This window comes from Oreochromis niloticus, linkage group LG8 (assembly GCF_001858045.2).
Source record: "Oreochromis niloticus isolate F11D_XX linkage group LG8, O_niloticus_UMD_NMBU, whole genome shotgun sequence".
Taxonomy (NCBI): Eukaryota; Metazoa; Chordata; class Actinopteri; order Cichliformes; family Cichlidae; genus Oreochromis; species Oreochromis niloticus.
In genome coordinates this window covers 2,099,154-2,115,140 of record NC_031973.2, presented here as the reverse complement: position 1 = coordinate 2,115,140, position 15,987 = coordinate 2,099,154, and the positions used below count along the sequence as shown (strand labels likewise).

The 15,987-nt window shown below is 43.7% G+C and overlaps 1 protein-coding gene across 4 annotated transcripts in view; it reads right to left on the bottom strand.

Moving 5' to 3' along the window:
* Positions 1-15,987, bottom strand: part of prkg1b (protein kinase cGMP-dependent 1b) — a 74,910-nt gene that overhangs the window by 31,479 nt on the left and 27,444 nt on the right. For 3 of the 4 annotated variants that reach the window (XM_025909757.1, XM_025909756.1, XM_003449492.4), the window contains exon 3: positions 4,704-4,817. In XM_025909757.1, the coding sequence (XP_025765542.1) occupies positions 4,704-4,817 (114 nt within the window). Of the gene's footprint in view, positions 1-4,703; positions 4,818-4,992; positions 5,012-15,987 lie in introns of those variants that run through there. The other variant, XM_025909758.1, reaches the window with a different exon arrangement.

Genomic DNA, 15,987 nt, shown 5'->3' with positions numbered 1-15,987 from the left:
GCGTGCTCGTTAACAGCAATGTCTCTGTTAACTGCAGCACGAGCATTAACAGTGCCATACACGTTAACAGTGGCGCACTTGTTAACAGCAGTGCGCTCATTTACAGTGGTGTCCTTGTTAACAGCAGCATGCTCACTAATAGCGCCATGCGTGTTAACAGCGGTGTGCTCGTTAACAGCGGCATGCTCATGTAGAGTGATGTGTGCGTTAACAGCGGCATGCCCATTTCCAGTGGTGTGCTCGTTAACAGCAGTGTGCGCATTACGAGCACTGTGCGCGCTCATTTATAGCGCCATGCTTGTTAACGGGAGCACGCTCATTTATAGCGGCGTGCTCGTTAGCAGCGGCGTGCTCGTTAACAGCAGCGCGCTTTATTTGGTTAACAGATTTCAGCTCTTTAAAAGTCACATCTCTGACTTGTGTTTTAACAGGAAGTCTGTCTGCTCGCTACCAGCAGAGCGTTTCAGAGTGTATCTCACGTCCTCGACTCTCATTAGTCGTGATTCGATCCATTAATACTGAATATCTAATAGATCTAATGCAGCCTGAAGTGTTTGTGCCAGAGATGCTCGGTGCTGATAGTAAAAATGATTACACCTGGAGACGATGACAAACAGCTCATAAATGTGATGCAGTTTATTTTTCAGGGACTGCTGGATCAGATCGACTTATGGTCATTATAAAGGTTTACTCTGAGTTACAGAGAGGAGAGGACAATACCAGAGAGAGCACAGTCATTTCAAACGGACCAATCACTGTGTAGGACAGGGTCCTTTTTCTCTGGAGTCTCAGATCTGCGTGCTGACATCAAGATGACGCAGGTTTGATTCCCCAGACGGTCGTAATGTTGAGCCAATGAGAGGAGGACAGAAACGAGGCAGTAAGCGATACTCTGATATCAGAATGAAATCAAACTTCAGAAAGAGAGGAGCTGTGATCAGTGTCTGAGCGAGGACCAGGATCTGCCAGGTTTTCCTTCTGAGCAGCAGCCAGAGCAGCTCTTTTTGAACCTGAACACATCGTTCGATCAGATCAGGTCAGATATGCAAAAGTCAGACTGTCTGCTGGGACTCGTACCTGCACACAGATCACGCACCTGATCTGGTGTATTTGGTAAATGGTGGTGGGTCAGTATGAGTGTTCAGGTTCAGGTTACTTTAGAGGGCGTGGGAGCTCACGCTGTCAGTGTGGATCAGGACGCTTTCAACATGTAATCTGTTAGCCATCCCATAAACTCCAGCACTGATGCTGAGACCGAGGCGGTTGCCATGGGTACAAGTCATCCACCTGAAGTTGCTGGCAGTTACTGTGGCGATGCAGAGACTTGCTCAAACTTCCTTCAGTTTAATGAGCGGAGGTGTGAGGAAACACGAGCACACACGGATGGATTTTCTCAAACTGTATACAGAAAAGTCTCACTCCTACTCCCACACTACTCCGCTCTGCTTCCACCTTTAAATACTATCTTTCTGAGACTAACAAATAAATTATATATTTAAATAGTAAACATACAATCTTTGTTTCTGTAAGTTTGTAATTAACAGTCTAATCGTTTAAATGGCCATAGAGCCACTGGTTTCTGGAATTAAGAAGCTTTAGCTTTGTGGCTCCTGGATGCTCTGTTACCACAGTGACCTCACAGCAGCCATATTATTGGTCACATGATGTCATTAAAAATGCTCCAAAAGGCTCAAGCAGCACAAACACGGTCCAGAGGTCCAGTGCAGCCCAGCAGACAGCTAGCTGCTACAGCCACCTGTGTCACCTGTCAATCAAAGAGGCCACGGCCCTTATAAAGCAGTTAAAAAACAGGTGTTATAAAGGATTAAATGATCCATAGAGACCAAACAGTTTGTGCATCAGGCTGTAAACATGTTTATTTTAACATGGGACTCTATGGGCACTGACTCACTGCTGCCCCTGCTGGATGTCGGAGAAACTGCAGGTTGTGGTTCTTCAGTGCTGACTTCATGTTTCAGCTGCAGAAGCTGTAACTCAGACTGATGATGACTCTGACCTGGTGCATTACACCACATTACCTTCTCTGTGGTGGTGTCTCAGTTGCTGTTTGCCCATTACTCTTTATTACTTTTTCCACTCCTTTATGACCTGCTGCCTGTTGCTATGGAGATACCAAGTGTTTCTGTAACCACGGAAACAACGGGAGACCCTCAGAGCAGCAGATACAATGGTCTGAGCAGAGTTTACAGTGCGAGTGTGATTCAGGGGGGCGGACGAACCGTTATTAACATCTATTTATAACTAAGCAGAACATCAGAAGCTCTACAGTGTGTGTGCTGTAAAGGTCAAAGGTCAGAGTTATTCATATTCAGAAGCACCTTCAGTCAGGTCAGAACCGTGTGATTCCAGGGCCCCGTGTGATTCCAGGGGCCTGCCTCCATTTATTTCCTCAGCAATGACGTTGCTGTCACAGTGAATTCCTCTGCAGAGGCTTCTCCAAACACTGAATCGCTGTGAGATGCTGAGTGTGTTTACAGTTCAGTTTCAGTGTAAGGACAGAGGCAGCCAGTCCACCACTGACTTATTATCACTGGTGTTGTAAGAGTGACTCTCTGTCTGCTCCTTTGATACTGTAGAATCACCGTGAAATCAAACTGATGTGTCTAACACACTAATCACATGACCAAAGCACACCTGTCCCAGGTGAGTATCTGAGAGGAGGCGAGACTTTAAAACTGAAGCAAATGTGATTAAAGTGAGTTTTTAAAAGCAGCTGCAGTCTGACTGTAATCTGATTTCATGTGTTCACACATCTGGATCAGAGTCTGAAAATCACCTAAATCACTCTCATTTGGTCGACTCAGAACTGAAACTCCAGCAGGTCCAAAACAGATCAGGATCAGGCCTGGATGCTGCTTCGATCCATCCTGGACCTGTGGATGCTCTATCCTCACATGCTCTGTGTTCCTGTTTAAAATGGCTCACTTTCCCAAAACGATCCTGAAATATCCCAAATCAAAGACCGATTCCAACAAACTGCAGTCTCAGCAGTTTTAATGTTTACGCACTAAAATGTTTTTTTCACAGAGACACAGACAAAGTAAAAATGGACTGATGACATTTTTAACAAACTATCGTCTCCTTTAGCCCCGCCCCCTGCATACACCCACTGAACCTGCTGGAGTCCATGTGTCCACCACAGCAAACATCTGGATCCGTCACACCGTCGGCTCCAGACCACAGCTGGAAGTTTGTCGTGCTGTAAAAACTGTGGAGCGTTCAGCATGTGCTGTCTGCAGGGAGAGGAAGTCTGAACATCAACCGCAACTCTGACAGCAGCGTGTGTGTGTGTGAGTGTGTGTATGTCTGTGTGTGTGTGGACCTCCAACTTTTTGTCGGGGCTTCCTGGTAGACCGCTTGCTGAGCAGCAGTTGCCAGGCAACACCATCCGGTCGAGCCAGTGAGCTAAGTTTTGGCATCCGTGTCTCTTGGCAACAGTGTTGGGTTCGAGGGGATTCGTTTCCGTTTGCAGAAGCTTTCTGCTCGTTATCTTCACGCTCACACGGAGCTGCAGCTGCAGTTTATCTGCTTTAATCCTCTGCTTTTACACCACACGGTCAGCACGCTCTGCAGCTGCGCTTCAATTATTCACAGCGGTTTATTACACAACACAAAACAGTTGGCTCTAACGAAGACGCTTCAGCGAGAAGGTAAACCAAACTGACATCAAATGTGATGCTAAAAGGAAGTTCAGTGCTTCTTACATGAGGAAGAAATCCTCAAGGGTTCGCTCAGAAATCTTAAAAGAAAACGATTCCAGAAACTCTGAAGATCAAAGGTGCTCGGATAAAGTTTGGAAAGCCAACACGGACAGCCAGCGTCTCTGTGCATCAGCAGGTTTACAACCATCTGCCTAACAGAGTTAGCTCCAGCTGTCAGGTCCAAACAGCTCCCGTGGTCTCCACAAGCCAGGTGATGGTGCGAGTGGTGTCTGACAGCAACAAGTTCCCAGCAGCAGCGACCGTTTCAGAGTTTCTGCACGAACACCACAGGTTTTTACAAAAGTCGAAAACACAAACCAAATATCTTTGATCCATCAGCTGGGTGCTCTGCTTTTATTTGATGCACAGGGATCTGATGCTGCTCCACAGCCACACAGACCGAGTACAACTGAGAGACATTCAGAGCACTGTTAGCGAACACGGAGAGGTAAGAAACAAAGATCCCTCCGAGAGCGAGGGAGTCTGAGAGGTCCCAAAGAAACCCAGAGGAATCTGTCAGCAGCTGACAGCCTCGCTCACATCAGCACTCAGCTTCAAGGATACTGGAAGGTTGGTGGTTCGAGTCCTGACTGCACCAGTCTGCATGCCAAAGTATCCTGAGAGTGCACATGTTAGATGTGTGAATGAATGGATTTCTTCATGTTTTAAGTTGAGACATGAAATATGAAAAGTTTCTGATGTGATGGTTGTCGATCACCGTACTCAGTGTGTGTGGTGTGTGATTGCAATAAAAGGAAAGTGTTTTCCTGTGGATGATGTGAGGAGGCCACCAACATGAAACAGGTCCATCCAGCTCCCATCAGATATGACATCATTCTCACTAATGAAAACTAGACCATGGCTAATCTTTGATTCATCTGGGTGTACAGGTCAGAGGTCAGAGTTCACCTGCTCTATGTCTTTGCACTGAACTGATCTGAGGTCAGGTTTGAAGACCAACATCAGGCTGTCAGTACTCACTCTGCACTGTCGCCGTCCTGGTGCAGTTGTAGAGGATGGCGAGCTCTCCGAACACTTTGCCCGGTCCCATCGTGCACAGCTTCATCCCCTCCTTCGTCACCTCCACCTTCCCCTCTGGGCGAGAGACAGTCACACACAGCAGGACAAAGAGAGAGAGAGAACAAAGACCGTCAGTCTCAGTTTGTGTTTCTTGTTTTCTGACTCAGAGATTTGGCTGATACAGAAACAGCCTCACGAAGGACAGGTGCAGTGTGGGAAATGTAGGCTCTTTAACAGGCTGTGTTCTAACCTGCCTGACTCTGACACCGCTGCTGCTCAGCTGTTAGGGTCCTGTAGTATTATGATGTCATCAGACGACGTCTGAGTGATCATGAAAGGACGGTGAAAGACTCAAAAGCAAGGCTTTGATGGACACACCCCCTGAATTTTGGAGCTGTCTGCCGGTCAGCTCCACGCCATGCAGGGATTTTAACTACCAACCAAAACCTCGTGTAAACAGTTCAGCGTGACTGAATATCTGGTTTCCTCCTAGATCGATTTTTAACCACCTCTCAGATTCACTCTGACTCTGCGTTTCACAGTTTCTGTTTCATAAACGTCTTTAAGAGCAGGATCATCTAATCCTGTCACTTTTATTTGACTGCCGTCAGAATCACATTTACAATCAGGTCCACGATGATCAAATGATGCTCTGAGTGGAATTCTCCTGCTTTGACTCCAATCACATGCCTCATATTAAATTCCCGCCACGAGTTTCATCCATCGGCTAATGAATCTTCTGCCTTGGCTCCTCGCCACAGAACAAAACATGAAATGTTGGAAGAGTTCTGTAAGTGAGGGATGCCACAGCACCAGAACGACTCGTGTTTCTGCTTCTAACAGATCTGAATCCAAACTCAAACGACTCCAGGCCATCTGAAGACACTGAGACGCGGTCCCGTATCCTCCTCTGCTGCTCATCCATCACACACACTGACTGACAGCCACCTGAAAACTTCAGCCAATCAGGATTCAGCTGAAGGAGAGAAACACACAATGGTCTGAGATCATCCACGGGTCAGTGTGTGTGTGTGTGTGTGTGTGTGTGTGTGTTACCCCCGTTGTGTGAACCTAAATCTGGTTACACAGTCACATTACGGGGACAGAAAGCAGGCAGGACATGTTTTAAGGTCAGATTAAGTCTCCAGGAAATACACACAGGTCTGATAATGTCATGGAAACGTGACTCTGTGTGTGTGTGTGTGTGTGTGTGTGTTTTCAGTTGTGTAAAATAGAAAAAGTGCTTTGTTCAGCTGCAGTGACACACTGGAAACAGAATAAACACCTCTGACTTTTACTTTTTTACGAGCGGAAACACACACACACACACACACACACACACACACACAAACACACACACACACACACACACACACATACACACACACACACACACACACACACACACACAGGCCACCTGTCAGGAGGATTTTACATATCAAAGTGCTGTCAGCGTTCATCAGTGAGGACACACAGTCACCTTCATGAGGCTCATTTTTAAATCAGAAGCAGACTGTTGTAATGAGGCGAGTTTCAATGAGTCTCTGTAATTATCTGATAAATAAAAGAAACTCCAGAGGGCCTCATGTCCTCCACCTAAAGATGACTAAAGATGGTATATGAATCAGTGCTCAGTAACATCCAAACGAAACCCTGAATTTCTTCTTCTTGGTCTGTTTGACCTCACAGCAGCCACGTTATTGGTCACATGATGTCATTAAAAATGGTCCAACAGCACGTCCAGAGGTCCAGTTAGCAGCTACAGCCACCTGTCAGACAAAGAGGCCACGCCCATAATGATGCATACAGGTGACGTATAAAAACATTCTCCCCTCGTACAGCTGTCATGAAGGTGGAAATTATCTGCAGAGGCCAGAACAGTTTGTGAGGCTTCCACGTCTCTGTCAGTTTGTGTGTCCCTCCGTCTGCTACTGTAACAATAATAATAATGAAAAAGCAAAGTGAAGTTAGAAATACATCAAAGTAAAACTGAGGACAGAGAGAGACGCTTTCCAGCGTTTACATGCTCAGAATTCGTTCCTCAGTCTTTGTGGTAGCTTCTGTCATCTGCACAGCTTGTGACTTCATGGCGGGTTTAACACGTTACACAGGGTCATGTTAACTCAGGCCTCACTCATAATGACTGCCCTCTCTGTTTCCATCACAGCCGTTAAATCAAAGCCAGAGCTGAAAACAAAGTTGGCCCCGCAGTGCTGACATTTGAACACGAGACCAACCCGAGCGTGGGACAGAGGAGACGTCTGTTCACGCCGCTGCGTCTCACAGACACACGAGAGTCAGCTGCTGATACTCACTGAGTCTGCATTTCAGTCAAATACTGTCGATTGTACTTCACAGTACATACATATTACTTTTTTAACTGACTTCATTTGTACTTCTCTTTGTTTTTTCTTTGACTTCAGAGCGGTTGCCATGGTGATTTTACTGTAGAAACCTGAACAGGTAGAAACAGGCCGCATCATCATCATCATCATAGGCTGTTGAGGCTCATCTCTGGCTGCTGGGCTGGAGTCTGCTTGGCTAGCTTAGCGTTAGCATGCTGTCTGTGCAGATGTTAGCAGCATAATGCAGCTTTTTCTGTTCTGAGGCAGTTTGCACTTTAGTATCTTGCTCTTCTCCTTCTGCACAATACAAACAAAGCTAATGTCCACTCCTGTAAAGCTGGATCCCTGTAACACTCTTCCTTCTTCATGCACATAAACTGAAATCAGCTGATTGTAGCAGGAAGAAAAGAATTTCTGTGTCTATCGACCCAGCGTGCAGATAGCCAAAGAACTTATAATGCAAGTAACTACATAATTGTAACTGTATCATGTTACTGAAAAGTGTAATGTGATTACAGTAATGCGTTGCACCCAGCACTGCTGGTAACATTACAGCCCCTCTGAGGGAAGCACAGTAACAGAGAGCTGGAAGTCCCAGTGAAGCTCAGAGAGCCGACGGTTCTCCGTCTGAGTGATTTCATCTGATGTCAGACACTGTTTGGCATTTAAACACTGACATTTTAAATCAATATAGATGAAGACAGATTAATGCGGTGGGAACTGTAAATGTCAGAGTGATCAGTGTCAACAACACAAACTCGTGTCATCATCATGTATGATGAAGAGTCTCCCGTCTCTTCAGGGATGCAACATGGCGTTGAGTATGAAGTGAGCTCAGAGACTCAGAGGGCTTTCATGAAGGGCTGGTTCATTTTGAGCGGATTATCTGGAGATTCAGCGACTCTGTTTCTGAGCAGCTCGGAACAAACCTTCTCCAACATATTTAATAAAAACACAAATATTCTTTTACTGATTTAGGAGAACTGAACTTCAGTTTCCTCTTACTGATAAAAACAGCACCTCTGACACAGGTGTGAACCAGCTGAGCTTCACTGGTGACTGACAAGCTGATCATGGCCAAAACCAATACTGTGTGACATTAAATAAAGGTTAGCATCATCGATTAGCTGCTGAAGTCATCTGTGAGTTATTAGTAATACTGTTAGAACGCAAGCTAGCTGTAAGTTAGCTACACGCATGAATCTGAGAATGTGAGGATGTAACATTAGCTGATGAAGTCATTTTGCTGTGTGAGTTTTTTGTCCTCATGACATGTGATGTGAGTCATGCGATGCTAATGACTAACAGCCCCACTATGTCTCCACCCGCTTTTAGAAGTGAAGGAACTTCCAGATGAGAAGTGAAACGTCTTCAGGAACCTAAAACAGGAAATCTGCCTTTCAGATGAGTTATGGTGCTGTTTGTTCAGATAGCACCATTAAAAAGAGTTTTCAGATTAAAGTTTCAGTGTTGATGCTACAAGTTACACCGCTGTCTGATTTTACAGGGATTTTAGTCATCTTCGATCCCCTAGTATTCTGATCGCAGGTGGATTTTAGAGGATTTTATTAAATCAGGCGGCTGAAGTTGCAGATCTTTGATGATTATCACTGAGCATCATTTTGTGACTGTAAAATCATCGCTACACATCAGCTCAGAGGGCGACATGTCACTGAGAAACAGCATGTTAAACAGCAGATTAACTGTTTACTTAAAGTTGTGAGGACCGCCCTAACATCCCCGCAACGCAGAGACGTCCCCATAACAACTTGGAACGAAATGTGTCCACACAGGGACAGAAAGACACACACACACATGAATTAACCCCGCTGTGCCTCGTACACACACAGAGACACACACACACACACACCAGATGGTGGTGATTATTATGTTGAATGGTGAGATAAACACACACACACAGGAACTGAGGCTGTAATTGCAAATTATAATGATCATTAGGCTAATCTCTCTCTCTCTCTCACACACACACACACACACACACACACACACACACACTGCATCACTGCTGTTTATGGACGAGCATCAGAAGCACCTGAGAAGTCCTCACGAAGCCGTCACGTCGTCTTTCCTTCTTCTATCAGTTTTGTAACGTGAACCATGTCTCTGTCCGTGGTGCTGAAGACTGTTAATCATCTATTTTAATTATGCCATCAAATATACTTTGAAGAGGAAAATAATTAACTAAGATTCATTATTCCATAGCTTATACTGAATAATTATTCAAGAAATTCATATAGTGTGGACAATGTTCATGAACAAAACCAACTGTTACGCAGTCTTAAATAATATGAGTCATTTGTGTCAGTAAAGAGCACATAAACACGCCGCTGCTGCTTTCAGGGGAGTCTCAGAGCTCCAGAGCATCAAACAGGACCTAAGACATCAAACAGGAGAGACGTGAGCCCACGGTGTGCTCATTAGAGGAGGAATCACAGGTCAGAGCAGAGAAAAATGTTTTTACCATGTTAATAACTGAGAAGGTGGACAGAGAGTGACAGAACAACAAAAAGAAGTGCGTGGGTGAGCGACTACCGCAGAGACAAAGAGAGAGAGAGCTTTTTAAAAGTGATGAAAAGGACTGGCAGGTTTGTGAGCCTCACACAGCACAGTTCAGAGAAGTGGTGGACTCACACGAGACCAGCAGACACTGAACAAAATACAGCAAACACCAGGGACAACTGTACACACAGCAGGTTTAACGGCACGGTGTGAAGTAACACGAGCTTTCACAGGTGGGGTCAAAAAATGAGATACTTTATGAATATTCACATCATGTAGCTGATGCAAATGTACACTTTTATGCAGATGACACTGTTGTTTGAATGCACAGATTTACTTATGAGCCACATTCAGCAGCTTGAGTGAGGGGCTCTGCTTTAAACAACCAGATCAACAAACCAGCACGGCTCTCCACCAGTTTGTACTTCATCACCATCTGCCTTTAAACTTCCTCTGAAACATTATATACAATTTACAAATGTCCAAATTTATATGTGTGCCTCCTGTTTCCTGTTCACTTTGAACTTCTTTGATGAATAAAAGTTTGGGGTGTTCATTAAAAAAATATTTTAATATTTTTCACACTTCTTTACGTTAAGCATTGTTTCTTTTTTACACTGATGGTTCAGAGTGTAGGCTTGGCTAATTACAAGGGAGACGGATACGATATCATAATCTCTAAAGGTTTGTTGTATAATTCTTACAGTTTACTCATCAACAGCTCCAACAGTCAGCATCAACCTGATGTGAATTCTTTTACTTCTTCTACACAGTTTAATTTATGAAGCACTTTTTGTGTGATGAAAATATCAGAATCTAAACACAAATCTAAATTTGTGTTGTTTTGTTTGGATTGTTGTTCTGTCATTGATTATACTTAGTAAGTTCTTGCTTCATACAGTGGGTTTAAACCAATGTGCTTTACAGCTAAATAAATAAATGAATCCAAGACTAAAAATTCACGCAGGATAAAATGACACTACAGGAACCCGTCCTCCATCCCAAAGACTTACACTTAAAGACACAGCACACTTTTAACATAAGCTTCAGCAGCAGGATGGTGAGCAGGAAGCAGACATTAGGGATCTGGAGTGTACAACAAATCTACCTCATATGCAGGTGTAGACCATTTAAAGGTTTAAATTAAGTGTATACTGAACTCTGCACAGAGAGCCACTGCTAACTCTGCATTGCAGAGTGAACCCTTTCCAGATCTGGTTGTTTTAGAAAGGACTTGAAAAGAACTGGTCTGGACCAAAACATTCATTTGTTTGGCAAATTTCAGGTTTGTGCCAAAGATTATCCCAAAGTTTGAACCTTTGTTAAAACTGTGAGAACCTGAAGGCCATGCAGTTTTTTATAACCAGGATTCACAGTTGTCAGTCATCTAGAGATGCTTGATGGATCATTTTGGCCTGCAGGGTCCATGTAGAAGGAAAGAAGAACAGACTCTGTGACAGACCTCTGTGGAACTCCAGTTCTGAGCTTAACATAAGATTTAGATCTTAAACCCTCGACTTCTGCTGGTGTTTCATTAGCACAGTGAGTCCAGCAGAACTAAGATAGAATCATCAGAATCAAGCAGAATATCATTTGTTAGTTTCAAAAGCGCTGACTCATAACTGTTGAAGGGCCTAAAACCTGACTGAAAGCTCTCACAGATGCTTTTTTTGTCTAAAAACGATCAATTAAAAACTTTTAGCCAAAAATGGCAGTTTGATATTACTTTTTGATAGACAGAGAAAGAGCACAAACACGTTAACATACTCTAACATGAACAATCTCTCCTACCATGACAAGAAAGCATGCAAAGAATCTCCACCTCAGCCTCACAGAGGACAGCGCCTCCTTGTGGAGCTCAAACATTAATCAGAAGAATAATCCTGAGGAGACCGTGAATGTCTGGACCACCTTCCATCGTGATTCTTGCAACAACATCTGAGACTTTTCAGTCTAAAGGTAAAAACACACGAGGTGGAAACGTGAGACTCTCAGGAACAGAAAGCAATGATCAGAGCAGCGGGCGGTGGAGCTTTCAAAGCCAAAGCTTCCCCTCAGAGAAGAAAGAACCAGAGAAGCAAACTGTTTCCAAACTGGTGCACTGGGAGCACTGGGTTAATTTAAATCTGTACAAATGGACAAACAACACAGAGTACACGAGACCTCCTTTAGTTTTTCTGATTTGTGTCTTTGATCCTGCAAACAGAAAATAATCTGCATCCACCCGACAGGCTGATGTTGAGTTGTGCTTTTAGAAACTGGTTAAAACCGTGGGAGAGTGGAGAAGAGGAGGAGGGGATCATGAAACGCTGCTAAACGAGCAGAAAGCTCTGAGCAGACATGGATTCATTACAGAAGCTGCTTCTCATTAGTCAGAGTGAAAATTGAGCTTTGTCAGAGGTACAAGCAGCCGGCTGCACGCAGAAACAGGTCTTTGTTAAAGTCAAACAAAAAGGAAGCAAAGTCTGAGGAAGCTTCAGATTTACACAAAGACGCTGTGAGAGCAGCCTGCTTTGGTTTTCCTCCAGAGCACAGCAGCTTCTTCTGATCTCACAGAGCTAGCTGTTCAGAAACGTGACGCTTGCACTGTGAAAATCTGAGATCCAGCGATTAGGGCCAAGCTGGGACTGCTTCAAGCCTCAAGACATTTATTTATTAGCAATTTTCCAATCTCTATCCATCCATTTATCTTAAAGTTATAGTTTGATGTCAGTATAGTCAGCTCTGCTTTCTTACCCTCCAAATTCAAGTCCTAGTCAAAACTGGCTGCTACAGAACAAACATGTTTTAATCATTAAAGAGATACAGTAGAGTTAGACTGTACCCTTTTACCCTGCTAATGTTGTATAAAAAAACACTTAATTTTAACATATGTGAATAATTTCACCACTTTGCAATAAAATAGGAAATAAAAAATGGATACGGTGAATTAAATAGTTGCAGTACTTTACGTTTTTACCCCAGAGTCACATGTATAGAGTGTGCTCAGATAGCAAAGTGAGTCTGATATGAGTCGATGAGTCAGAAAAGATCACTGCTGACCGACGACAGCTGGCTTTTGTGTCGGTAAACACAGCTGTTAGCTGCTGTTGGCTGCTGTTAGACTCTGTTAGCTGCTGTTAGACTCTGTTAGCTGCTGTTAGTGAAATTGTCTGTTGGATTTTGAGACGATTTGAGATTGTAATCACGGTCTCTGAGAGATGTAAAGTGTGATTTTTAGGACACCTGAGGCTAACATTAGCTGACATCATCTTAGCTTATAACCATCTGCTTTTGCAGAGCTGGTTAAACAGCTGTGCAGAGACAGCAGGGTTCTGTGTCTAAACCACTAACAATAAGGAAAAATACAGATTATAGATTCATCTATGTAAATGAATGACTACACTGGACTTTTTTATTATTTCATATTATTTCATTTTTATATGACTTTTTTGGTCATTTTAAAAATTATTTTCCAGGAAATTTTGTTGCATTTTTCAGGGATTTTATTTCTTGAAAATTATACATTTTTTTCTTGAAATAAATTATTACCTGTTTATTTTTATTTTACTTTATTTCATCACTATTTTTTTCTAAATTTCTATTTAATTTTTTGTGATAAAATGTTTCTTTATTAATGCTTTTCTTAGACTGATATTTTCAGAGCTACGCAGGGCCGTGCAGTAGAGCAGCACATTAATGAGCTTCAGGCTGAGGCTCATTTCTGTCTGTCGCCTGTGTCGTTGTTCAATCCCCAAAACATTTTTCCACAGTCAGATCAGCTCACCCCAATGCTTCCTGTGGAACATGTCCACGGTAAAAAAAAAAGAGTCACAAGAGACGGAAGTTGTTGTTTTATTTTATTATTATGATTCTTACGATTTTGATGAATAAAATGTGCAGCTCAAAACAATCTCACGTTTCATTGTGAGCAGAAACACCGATCAGTGTTTTACATAATGTATGAATAACGCTGCTCGCACATGTGTGGGCGGAGACACACACACACACACATTTTGGAGGCAAACTGGGATTTGAGAAAATGAAACAAAGATACTGGGAGCGTCCAGTGTTAATGGTTTGAAAAAGATTTTCAGAAAACTTGACCTCTGACCTTGAGGCTGAGGTTCATTGCAATTTGAACCTTGTCTGAAATTTTTATTAGATGCACCCATGGCATCGATCTGAAATCCCGCGTTGCCTCATTCTCGTGTTGTTGTGTTCACACCACCACAAAGCTAAAGGAACCACAGCACACATCTGTCTCAACATCAGCTGCCAACAGCATCTTTCATGCTGCTGAATGTCCGCTCAAATAAAACGATGTCATTACTGACAGGAAGGTCGACATCCTTTGCCTAACAGAGACACTTCACTCAAGCCCCTCCCCCAAGATTAGTGTACTGTCACCCTGGCTGGGTCAACACAGCTCCAGGTCTTTCTGAGGTGTCTGAGCTTCTCACCTCCGCTTGCTCCTCGTCTCCAGCTACTCCTACTTGGTCACTTCAATATTCATGTCCACTCCAGCAGGTCTTCATTCACCTGAGATTTCACTGCTGGACTGTCTCAATTTCACGCTGCATGTTAAAGGTCGAACCCACAGCAGAGGTCACGCCCTTGATCTGGTTTTCTCCACCAGCACTACTCCTTCCAATCTGGAGTGGCTGGACCATGCTGCTTCCTGTTCCTGTTCCAGTGCGTAGGCTGTGCACTAAATATACCATTACTGTCAGGAGTTTTCCTATATTGCAACTCAGGTCGGAATAAAAACGCTTGGACAGGTTTAACGTGTACACGGTCGAGACTCAGGGAGACTCGCACTGTGCAATAAAAAGAAAGAGTCTTTATTCAGAGAGCACATACAGGAAGAGAGAAAATAGAACTGCAGGCTTCCTGTGTAACTTCCCCATTTAGGAGTCTGCAGCAATAGTATATTACAATACACTACTTCACTACTTTACTACTAATATACAATAGTATATTAGTTTATATCTCTTCACAATTACATACATGAACATTAAGGCTGTCAGTACATTGGCCCTGAACAATCTCATAGCAACCCACTTGGTCTCAGACCCACCCAACACCATGGTTGATACGCTTGCTGACCATTAGCAGTATAAACTCTCTTGTCCCCCTCAAAACTCAACCTCTCTTTTTTACCTGCCCCGCCCCATATTTCACTGCACAACTGCCGACTTGAGAGGCCGTAGAAAAGATCTGGTCTCAGTGTCCGCTTGAGCCTTATAAAGATCATGTGAGGTCCTACAAAGCAGCTCTCTCAGGCCAAAACTCACCATTCACCAGCAGCAAAGCCATCCCAGACTGCTGTTCTCCACCATCAACCGACTACTTCACCTACTTCATCCACCTCATCCTCCAGGTGCCACTGACCTGCCACAAGTTCCTGCACTGCTTCTAAGAAAAAGTTAGTGCCATCCATCGGCAGCTCCTCGTACATCAGTTTCAGGATGTCATTCCCTCTGTAGCACATCTACCTCGTTGCTCCTTCTCCTCTTTTTTCTCTGTGAAGTCCTCTCAGGTCACCAAGTGGACCTTTCAGTCCAAAGCCTCCACATGCACCCTGGACCTTGTGCAGACAACATTGGTCAGAGCATGTCTGCCTACTCTGTGCCCCCTTACAGTTTACATCATCAACTGTTCGCTGGAGTCAGGAGCGGGACCCTCAAAGCCACCTCAGTGACTCCCATCCTCAAGAACCAGGTCTGGACCCTGACGACTTTAACAACTACTAACAATTTGCAACCTTCCCTCTCTCAGTAACATATGTCAGACCATCAATCCTTCCAATCTGGCTTTAGAACACACCACAGCACTGAGGCTGCTCTCATTAAAATAACCAATGACCTCTAAAATGGAGAGAATGTTGTCTCCGGGAGTTAGCTGATTTGATTTAGAGCGGCAAGGTATGGTGGGTGTGTTCCGGTCAAAGAACACGGAGGCAGCTTCCAAGTTTAGGAGATTTATTCAGCTGTGGTCTGTAGTAACGATACATAAAGCAACTATCAGTACAGTACACATAAAACATTCAACATGCCCAGACATTATTCTAGCACAGAGATAGCACAAGGAACTGTATTCAGCACTCATATATAACATTAACAACTTCAACAATTACGCAAGACTTACAATTAGCATTAACTAGCTTAGTAGCTTATTAGCATATTAGCGTATTAGCATAGGATAACATTAGCATAGTCACGAGGGAACAAATACACACAATAGCATCTGACATACAGAACATCATGTAAACAGAACCCACCTTCTGGCATTCACACACAGCAATAAACCAAAACCCACGAGATGCTGGTGAGAGGACAAAAGGAAAAAGGCTGGCTATTAGCAGCTACAAAGGCAGACTAGCAGCACACGGCACAGAG